A 10,408-nucleotide genomic window follows, 5' to 3' on the forward strand; every position below is an offset into this window, starting at 1 on the left:
CCCTGGGTTGGGATGATCCCCTGGAGAAGGGAATGGTAATCCACTCCAGTATTCTTGCCTGGAGAATCCCATGGACAGAGGAGCCTGGTTGGCTACAGTCCATGGGGTTGCAAAGAGTCGGACACGACTGAGTGACTCACACACACACACACACACACATACACCCACCTAATCATCTCAGTCAGTTTTTTTAAAAAAAAATTTTATTTTCAAAAATTGTGGTAAAATACAGATAACATGAAATTTACTGTCAACCATTTTTAAGTAGTTGGTTCAGTCGTGTTAAGTATATTCGTGTCATTGTGCAGTTAATTTCCAGAACTTTTTCATCTTACAGAACTGAAACTCTGTCCCCACGATTCCCCCCTCCTCCCTCTGCCCCCTCCCTGGCAAGCACTGTTCTTTCTGTCTGGGATCACAAATGCACAGGTAACAGACAGGGTCTGTTACCTCTGCATTTGTGGTCCTATTTGTGTGTCTTTTTGTGGCTGGCTTATTTCACTTAGCATACTGTCCTTAACTGTGTTGCAGCATTTGACAGTTTCCTTTTTTCCTGGGACTGAGTAATATTTTGTTATGTGTATATAACCACATTTTGTTTATCCGCTCATCTCTTGATAGCCACTTGGGTTGCTTCTGCCTCTTGGTATTTTGAGTAATGCTGCTGTGAATATGAGGATACAAATCTCTCTTTGAGACCCTGCTTTCAGTTCTTCTGGGTGCATACCCAGGTGTGGAGTTGCTGGATCAGATGGTACTTGTGTTTTCAATTTTTTGAGACACTCCTATACTAATTTCCATGGATCCCGCACCATTCTGCATTTCCACCAGTGGTGCACAGGGGTTCCTGTTACTCCACATCCCTGCCAACACTAGTTATTACTATTACTTTTTGATAGTTATCTACCCTAATGGGCATGAGATGATAGTGATTAGTGGTATTGAACACCTTTTCATATGCTTGTTGGCCATTTGAATGTCATCTTTGGAAAAATACCTGTTCAAGTTTTTTGCCCATTTTTAAATTGCATTTTTTTTTTTTTGGTCATATGAGTTCTTTACATATTGTGGATATTAACCTCTGAGATATATGATTTGCAAATATTTTCCCCTATTGTATAGGAGAAGGTGTCATATTCATAGGACGCCTTTTCACTCTGTTAGTTTTGTCTTTTGATGCACAGAGTCAGTCAGCTTATTGAATCCTTTACTTCTGAAAAGAGTAAACAATGACAACTAAATTTGCTTGTTTCTTTTCTTTGGGATTTCAGAGCCTTGATACAAAGCATGCTCGAAAAATGTGATCGGTTTCTGTGGTCTCAACAGGCCTAGCTGAAGAAGATGCAGCAGGGTGTCCCGACATGTTGAGAAAGACTGAGTTGTGCTCCTGAGCCTCCTAAACACATTTGTTCTTGAAGGAAAGGCCCCACCGGAGATCCAGCGCCTTTTTGGGAGCATCATCATCCCTGTCTGTTACCTCTGCATTTGTGGCTCTATTTGTGACCTCAGTGTTTTTCAACCAAAGTTGATTTTGAAAGGAATCAGTCCTTGTTTGCTAAAACAAAATGCTCTGGAAGGAAGCAGAATGTGAATATCCCCAGCTGTGCAGCCCTTATGCTGGACAGTAGAATTATTGGTTCCTTGTTGGTGGACTGGGAGAATTCTTTTCCTGTCATGACTGCTATGCAGGGAGCAAAAGTTTCTCAACCTGGTCATATGAAGACATACAATGTAGTTGATAGAAATTTAATTCCTTTCTTACCTTCTCTGGGATACTTGAGAAATTACCAAAGTAAAACCTGGTAGAATGTAATTAACACATAAAATAAGTGAAACACTGAAGATTCAAATTAAATGTAAAAATGAAAATGAATATTTAAATTGAGCTAATTTAGAATATATTTTTTTCTAGTGCTTGATATTTTCTAATTGAACCTATATAAAACTAATTGATTACTAGAGATGTTTTACTCCAGTCTTTCCTAAGTAAAGTAGCCCAAAGGAATCATGCACTTGTAAAATTTGTTTTTTAAGGACCATGATACAGGCAGGTTGAGTCTTGATAAAGACTGCAGCAGGTGCTTGTATTATTTAAGCCAAGTACTAGATTACCATTTTCAGGCTTCTGTATACTAACACGGCATGTTTTATTAATAATAAATGTAAAATCTGATTTAAAATGTTATTTGACTAGAATGTAGACATGAGGTTTATTGTGTGTAATTTGCAGGAAGGTGTGGTGTAAACTCAGCGTGGAATAGGCAAAATGTTGGATACATTGAATGATTCACTTCTTTTTTTTTTCATTTATAACACAGCCAGAAAACTAGAGACACAAATGGCCGTCTAACAGTTTAGAGAGTTGGTTCCTTCCTGTTAGGAAATCCTAACAGTTTTGGTCACCAGTATGTGGCAGGGTGTGTGTGTGTTGTGTGTTTCCCCACACCAAGGAATTCTCCAGTACCAGCTGAGTGTCCTTTCCACTCATTAGAAAGTCAATCCAGAGATGGCAGTGAATTCTGCAGGTTAAGGGCTCATTTCCACAAATCTGCCAGCACTTAAGATGCCAGTCACGGGTCCAGGTTGTTAACTGTACGAGCGTCCCTCTTTTTATTGCACTTTGTTTTGTTGTTCTTTGCAGATACTGTTCTTTTTTTTTTTTTAAACAAATTGGAGATTTGTGGCAGCCCTGCGTTGAATAAGTCCATCAGTACAGTTTTCCAACAGCATTTCCTCACTTTGTGTCTCTGTCACATTTTTGTGATTCTTACGAAATACAGAGTTTTCCACTTACTTGTCATGGAGATCTTTGTCAGTAATCTTCATCATTACTGCTGTACATGTTTTGTGGCATCGCTGCACCCACGTAAGGCAGTGAACTTAATTGAGAAATGTGTGTTATGACTGTTTCAACCGATTATTCCCCTTCTCTTTCCCTTTCTTCAGGCCTTCCCATTGACTGACACACAGTAATAGGCCAATTAATAACCTTATAGTGGCCTCTTCAGTATTCAAGCGAAAGGAAGAACTAGTTACACATCTCACTTTAAATCAAAAGGTAGAAATGATTAAGCTAAGTGAGGAAAGCATGTTGAAAGCTGGAGTAGGCTGAAAGCTAGGCCTGTTGTATCAAACAGCCAAATTGTGAATGTGAAGGAAAAGTATGCGATGGAAATTAAAAATACTACTCTGATGAATACAAGAATGAGAAAAAAGTGAAACAGTCTTGTTGCTGATACGGATAAATTTTTAGTAGTCTAGATACAAGCTCAAACCAACCAGAGCATTCTCTTTAGCCAGAGCGTAATCCACAGCAAGGCTGAGAGAGATGAGGAAGCTGCAGAAGAAATATTTGAAGCTGGCAGAGGTTGGTCCATGAAGGTTAAGGAAAGAAGTTGTCTTTATGTTCTATGAAGACCTACAAGACCTTCTAGAACTAACACCCAATAAAGATGTCCTTTTCATTATAGGGGACTGGAATGCAGAAGTAGGAAGTCAAGAAACACCTGGAGTAACAGGCAAATTTGGCCTTGGAATACAGAATGAAGCAGGGCAAAGACTAATAGAGTTTTGCCAAGAAAATGCACTGGTCATAGCAAACACCCTCTTCCAACAACACAAGAGAAGACTCTACACATGGACATCACCAGATGGTCAACACCAAGATTAGATTGATTATGTTCTTTGTAGCCTAAGATGGAGAAGCTCTATACAGTCAACAAAAACAAGACCGGGAGCTGACTGTGGCTCACATCATGAACTCCTTATTACCAAATTCAGACTTAAATTGAAGAAAGTAGGGAAAATCACTAGACCATTCAGGTATGACCTAAATCAAATCTCTTATTATACAGTGGAAGTGAGGAATAGATTTAAGAGCCTAGATCTGATAGATAGAGTGCCTGATGAACTATGGAATGAGGTTCGTGACATTGTACAGGAGACAGGGATCAAGACCATCCCCATGGAAAAGAAATGCAAAAAACAAAATGGCTGTCTGGGGAGGCCTTACAAATAGCTGTGAAAAGAAGAGAAGTGAAAAGCAAAGGAGAAAAGGAAAGATATAAGCATCTGAATGCAGAGTTCCAAAGAATGGTAAGAAGAGATAGGAAAGCCTTCCTCAGTGATCAATGCAAAGAAATAGAGGAAAACAACAGAATGGGAAAGACTAGAGATCTCTTCAAGAAAATTAGAGATACCAAGGGAACATTTCATGTAAAGATGGGCTCAATAAAGGACAGAAATGGTATGGACCTAACAGAAGCAGAAGATATTAAGAAGAGGTGGCAGGAATACACAGAAGAACTATACAAAAAAGATCTTCGCAACCCAGATAATCAGAATGGTGTGATCACTGACCTAGAGCCAGACATCCTGGAATGTGAAGTCAAGTGGGCCTTAGAAAGCATCACTACAAACAAAGCTAGTGGAGGTGATGGAATTCCAGTTGAGCTATTTCAAATCCAGAAAGATGATGCTGTGAAAGTGCTGCACTCAATATGCCAGCAAATTTGGAAAACTCAGCAGTGGCCACAGGACTAGAAAAGGTCAGTTTTCATTCCAGTCCCAAAGAAAAGCAATGCCAAAGAATGCTCAAACTACCACACAATTGCACTCATCTTACATGATAGTAAAATAATGCTCACAATTATCCAAGCCAGGCTTCAGCAATACGTGAACCATGAACTTCCTGATGTTCAAGCTGGTTTTAGAAAAGGCAGAGGAACCAGAGATCAAATTGCCAACATCCGCTGGATCATGGAAAAAGCAAGAGAGTTCCAGAAAAACATCTATTTCTGCTTTATTGACTATGCCAAAACCTTTGACTGTGTGGGTCACAATAAACTGTGAAAAACTCTGAAAGAGATGGGAATACCAGACCACCTGATCTGTCTTTTGAGAATCATCTGCATGCAGGTCAGGAAGCAACAGTTAGAACTGGACATGAAACAACAGACTGGTTCCAAATAGGAAAAGGAGTATGTCAAGGCTGTATATTGTCACCCTGTTTATTTAACTTATATGCAGAGTACATCATGAGCAATGCTGGACTGGAAGAAACACAGGCTGGAATCAAGATTGCTGGGAGAAATATCAATCACCTCAGATATGCAGATGACACCACCCTTATGGCAGAAAGTGAAGAGGAACTCAGAAGCCTCTTGATGAAAGTGAAAAAGGAGAGTGAAAAAGTTGGCTTAAAGCTCAACATTCAGAAAACGAAGATCATGGCATCCAGTCCCATCACTTCATGGGAAATAGATGGGTAAACAGTGGAAACAGTGTCAGACTTTATTTTTTGGGGCTCCAAAATCACTGCAGATGGTGACTGCAGCCATGAAATTAAAAGACGCTTACTCCTTGGAAGGAAAGTTATGACCAACCTAGATAGCATATTCAAAAGCAGAGACATTACTTTGCCAACAAAGGTCCGTCTAGTCAAGGCTATGGTTTTTCCTGTGATCATGTATGGATGTGAGAGTTGGACTGTGAAGAAGGCTGAGTGTCGAAGAATTGATGCTTTTGAACTGTGGTGTTGGAGAAGACTCTTGAGAGTCCCTTGGACTGCAAGGAGATCCAACCAGTCCATTCTGAAGGAGATCGGCCCTGGGATTTCTTTGGAGGGAATGATGCTGAAGGTGAAACTCCAGTACTTTGGCCACCTCATGTGAAGAGTTGACTCATTGGAAAAGACTCTGATGCTGGGAGGGATTGAGGGCAGGAGGAGAAGGGGACGACAGAGGACGAGATGGCTGGATGGCATCACTGACTCAATGGACGTGAGTCTGAGTGAACTCTGGGAGTTGGTGATGGACAGGGAGGCCTGGAGTGCTGGGATTCATGGGGTCGCAAAGAGTCGGACACGACTGAGCGACTGAACTGAAGGTGAAGCAGCAAGTGTTGATGTAGAAGCTGCAGCAAGTTGTCCAGAAGATCTAAGATCATTAATGAAGGTGGCTACACTAAATAACACATTTTCAGTGTTGATGGAACAGCATTTGAAAAGAATGCCATCTAGTACTTTTCATCTAGCTAGAGAGGCAAAGTCAGTGTCTGGTTTCAAATTTCAAAGGACAGGCTTACTCTCCTGTTAGGGGCTAATGCAGATAGTGACTGAATTGAAGCCAATGCTTATTTACCATGGTGAACATCCTGGGGCCTTAAGAGTTAGGCTGAATCTACTCTGCCTGTGCTCTGTAAGTGGAACCACAAAATCTGGATGAAAGCACAAGTATTTACAACATGGTTTAATGAATATTTTAAGCTCACTGTTGAGACCTACTGCTCAGAAAAAAAGATTCTTTTCAAGGTATTACTGCTCACTGACAATGTACTTCATTGCCCAAGATAGAGATACAAAACAAGATTAACGTTTTTATGCCTGCTAACACATTCGTTCTGCAGTCCATGGATGAAGGAATAATTTCAACTTAAAAATATTATTTCTTAAGAAGTACATTTTGTAAGATTATAGCTGCCATATATTATGATTCCTTTGATGGATCTGGGCAAAGTAAATTGAAAACCTGGAAAGAATTCACCATTCTAGATGCCATTAAGAACATTCATGATTCATGGTAACAGGTCAACATACTAACATTGATAGGAATTTGGAAGAAGTTTGTTCCAACCCTCATCGGTGACTGAGGGGTTCAAGACTTCAGTGGAGGGAGTAATTGCACATGTGGTGCAAAGAGCAAGAAAACTAGAATTAAAAGTGGATCCTGAAGATATGATTGAATTGCTGTAATCACATGATAAAACTTTTAATGGATGAAGAGAGTTTATCTTCTTTTGGATAAGCAAAGAAAATGAGTTCTTGAGATGGAATCTACTGGTGAAGATGCTGGGAAGATTGTTGACAACAAATTTAAGATACCACATAAACTTCGTTGACAAAGCATTGGCAGGGTTGAGAGAAAATTGACTAATTTTGAAAGAACTCTTACTATGGGTAAAATACTATAAAGTATTGCATGCTACAGATAAGTCATTTGTGAGAGGAAGAGAAGGAAGAGTCAATGATGTGGCAAACTCCAGTGTTGTCTTACTTTAAGAAATCACCACAGTGACCCCCAGCTTTAGGAAACACCACCTTGATCAGTGAGCTACCATCAACATGGAGGCAAGACCCTCTCCCAGGAAAAAAGTTACAACTTGCTGAAGGCTGAGATAATGGTTAGCACTTTTTTAGCAATAAAGTATTCTTAAATTAAGGCTTATACACTGAATTTTAAGACAATGCTATTGCATGCTTAATAGACTATTGTAGAATATAAATATAACTTTTCTATGCACTGGAAAACTAAAAATTCATGTGACTCGCTTTATTGCTGTGGTCTGGGGACTGAACCCACTATATTGCCCATGTGTGCCTGTGTTTCTGACCAGTTGGCTATAAACCAGAGATTCCCATGATCCACTCCTTGGGTTCTATTAATTTGCTAGAGTGGCTTGCAGATCTCCAGAGATACATTTTACTTACGTAGATTTATCAATTTATTATGAAAGCCTATAACTCAGGAATAGCTGGATGGAGGGGATGGTATGGGGAAGGGGCAAGGAATTTCCGTGCCCTCTCCCAGTGCCACTGCAGATGGAAGGCTACGTGTTCACCAAGCAGAAGCTGTAGATAAAGCAGCAGCAGTCTTGGGATACGGGCTGGAGGTTGAGTTCAGTGGCCAATGGCCAGTGTCAGGACTGGAAGTTCCAGCCCTTTAATCACGGGGGGTTGGCTGCATTGTCAGCCAGCCCCATCCTTAGGTGTGGTCGAAAGTCACCTTATTAACATCAAAAAGACACCTATCACTTTGGAAATTCCAAGGGTTTTAGGAACTCTGTGCCCAGGCAAGGTGATGAAGACCAAATATAATAGATTTCCTATCAATTAAGTCACTCTGTCCTGTCTGACTTTGTGACCCCATGGACTGCAGCATGCCAAGCCTCCCTGTCCCTTACCAACTGAATGGGATTTTTGCTTGTTTTCCTTGGAAAATAAATTCGGGTGAAATTTTTTTTCCTTTAATGCTAGAAAATTCTCTGTACCCTTATGATAAATGAGGATAGATGTAATGTGCCCTAGAAAGATGTGTCATAAATGATTGCACAGTTGTGCCAGCTCAGGCAGTTTCCTCCTCCTGGGATTTCCTCTAGACCATCTTTTGCATGGTCACTGTGTAATGACAAAATCTGACAGTAATAGGAGGGTTTTCACTCTTTACAGACTCACATGTCAAGTAACCCAATACAGCTACAATCAGTTCAGCTGGCAAAAATCCCATTCAGTTAAACATTTATATTTGAACAGTCTACTTGGATATTAGGCAGTGTTTGCAAGTACAACTTGTAATCTTTCACTTGCCCTGTGCTTGTCTCACTTTTACGCCTGCACCCAGGCCTGACTGGTGTTTTAACAGGGCTTCAGGGTAGCATAGTGGCTGCTAGCCTGGCTTTGTCCATTGTGGGGAAAAGCACAATGTGACAGTTGTGAGTTGTTTTATTTGAGGCAAAATGAGAACTATTGAATAGAGAATTCACAGGGCCTGGACTCCATCTTAGGCCTGTTCATGCTGATCATGCTTGGCCACCTCTCCAATGGACTCTGAACTCTGTGTTTATTGCCTATGGAAATGACAACAGAAGGATAAGACCCCCTCTGGACAGGCCATAAATTTTTCTGTACCTATCGGAGTGTAACCTCTGGCTTATTGATCATTGGCCAGTTGTTTAACTGTTTGAACACACAACATGTGAATGATGGGGTTATTGGGATTGTATTTACCCTTCCTTTGTTTATGTAAGTCTCAAGGAATTTGGAGTGGTGGGTTTAGACACTGGTGGGTACACATGGGATATAAAAGATTTTCACAAATGTTGGTCGGGGTCCTTGACTAAGAGGAGACTCTGCGTTGGGCCCGCTGGTGTAATAAACTGCACTCCACTATCTGCATTGTCCTTCTGAGTGAGTTTGTTTCCCGGAACACGTGGCTACAACGCTATAATCTGGGAGATGGCATTTCAGATAGCTCTAAGAAACTGTTCCAAAGAGGTAGGAGTGAGGAGTGTTACAAATGACTTTAGTGAAGGAGGGTGCTTGCAGCCAAGCACACATTTTGGCAGAACCTTGCTACTGGTCAGGAGGAACAGATGTCACTGTTAATGATTTTAGTGCTCTTCTAGAGGAGAGGCACGGATAAGGCAATGGCACCCCATTCCAGTACTCTTGCCTGGAAAATCCCATGGATGGAGGAACCTGGTGGGCTGCAGTCCATGGGGTCGCTAAGAGTTGGACATGACTGAGCAACTTCCCTTTCACTTTTCACTTTCATGCATTGGAGAAGGAAATGGCAACCCACTCCAGTGTTCTTGCTTGGAGAATCCCGGGGACAGGGGAGCCTGGTGGGCTGCCCTGTGTGGGATCGCAGAGAGTTGGACACGACTGAAGCGACTTAGCAGCAGCAGCAGCAGCAGAGGAGAGGCAAGGATTGAGCTCATAAAGTCTTCTGAAAATAGCTATCTGAAGACTTGTTCAGTCAGTTTTTCCCAGGTCACTGGAGTGTTTCATTCTTGGTCTCTACCCTGAATTCCTTCAGTTCATGATTTAATCCTTGTAGAAGCAATTGACAAGTGCCAATTTGTAGTTGGCAGTTTCTGAGGCAGACTGGCTTTGAGTGTCTGCTCTTTTTCTTATTGACCTCAGGTAAGTTGCTTTGTTTCTGCAGGTTTCAGTTTCCTTATCTGTGAAATGGGGTTAATAGTAGCCCTGCCTTAGGTAATGGAGGATTAAATGAGATAATAAGTGTAAAGCAAAACTACCTACAAAATGCAGAACGTAGTGCCTGTGTCTCGGTAATAAATACTAGCTCTTATTTGAAATATTTGGAATATCATTTTACCCAGTAATGATCAGACCTGTGTAATTGATTTTCATGAATGGACAAGAACAGGAAGCCCAAAATTGGAATAATTTCCTTGTCTGTATATAATTTGTCACTGCCCTGATCAAGGCTCAAAATCTTGTTATCTTGTCTCTTCCCCCTTCTTCAACCCTCACTTTCAGTTACTAGGTAAATTCCCTCAATTCAACATTGGTGATTGTTTCCAACAGTTACTTATTTTTCTATTCTCTGTTGCCACCAGTCCACATTGTCGTTACTTCTTACTGAGACAATCACATCAGTCTTTAGGGAACTTCCTTCACTTCTGTTAAAAAACAAAATTGAACAGTGAATTTAAAGGTCTAATTGCTTTATTCAATGACTCATGATCAGGCAGCATCCCATCTAATAACTAGAAGAGTGCTCTGAATGGGTATACGAAGGGGAGGGCTTTTATAGAAAGAAGGGTGAGACAAGGGAGTTATTAGCAAAAGAAAAGAAAGAATTATTTGTAGATCAGGATATCTTTT

General features: G+C 40.8%; 1 protein-coding gene across 3 annotated transcripts in view; it reads left to right on the forward strand.

Annotated features, from left to right (window-relative positions):
- HPS5 (HPS5 biogenesis of lysosomal organelles complex 2 subunit 2) overlaps positions 1-8,948 on the forward strand; it is a 50,055-nt gene extending 41,107 nt beyond the window's left edge. For all 3 annotated transcript variants that reach the window (XM_070782594.1, XM_019955155.2, XM_070782595.1), the window contains exon 23: positions 1,272-8,948. In XM_070782594.1, the coding sequence (XP_070638695.1) occupies positions 1,272-1,332 (61 nt within the window). In that variant the 3' untranslated portion in view covers positions 1,333-8,948. The remainder of the gene's footprint in view (positions 1-1,271) is intronic.
- The last annotated feature ends 1,460 nt before the right edge of the window (positions 8,949-10,408 follow it).

This window comes from Bos indicus, chromosome 29, assembly GCF_029378745.1.
Source record: "Bos indicus isolate NIAB-ARS_2022 breed Sahiwal x Tharparkar chromosome 29, NIAB-ARS_B.indTharparkar_mat_pri_1.0, whole genome shotgun sequence".
Classification (NCBI taxonomy): Eukaryota; Metazoa; Chordata; class Mammalia; order Artiodactyla; family Bovidae; genus Bos; species Bos indicus.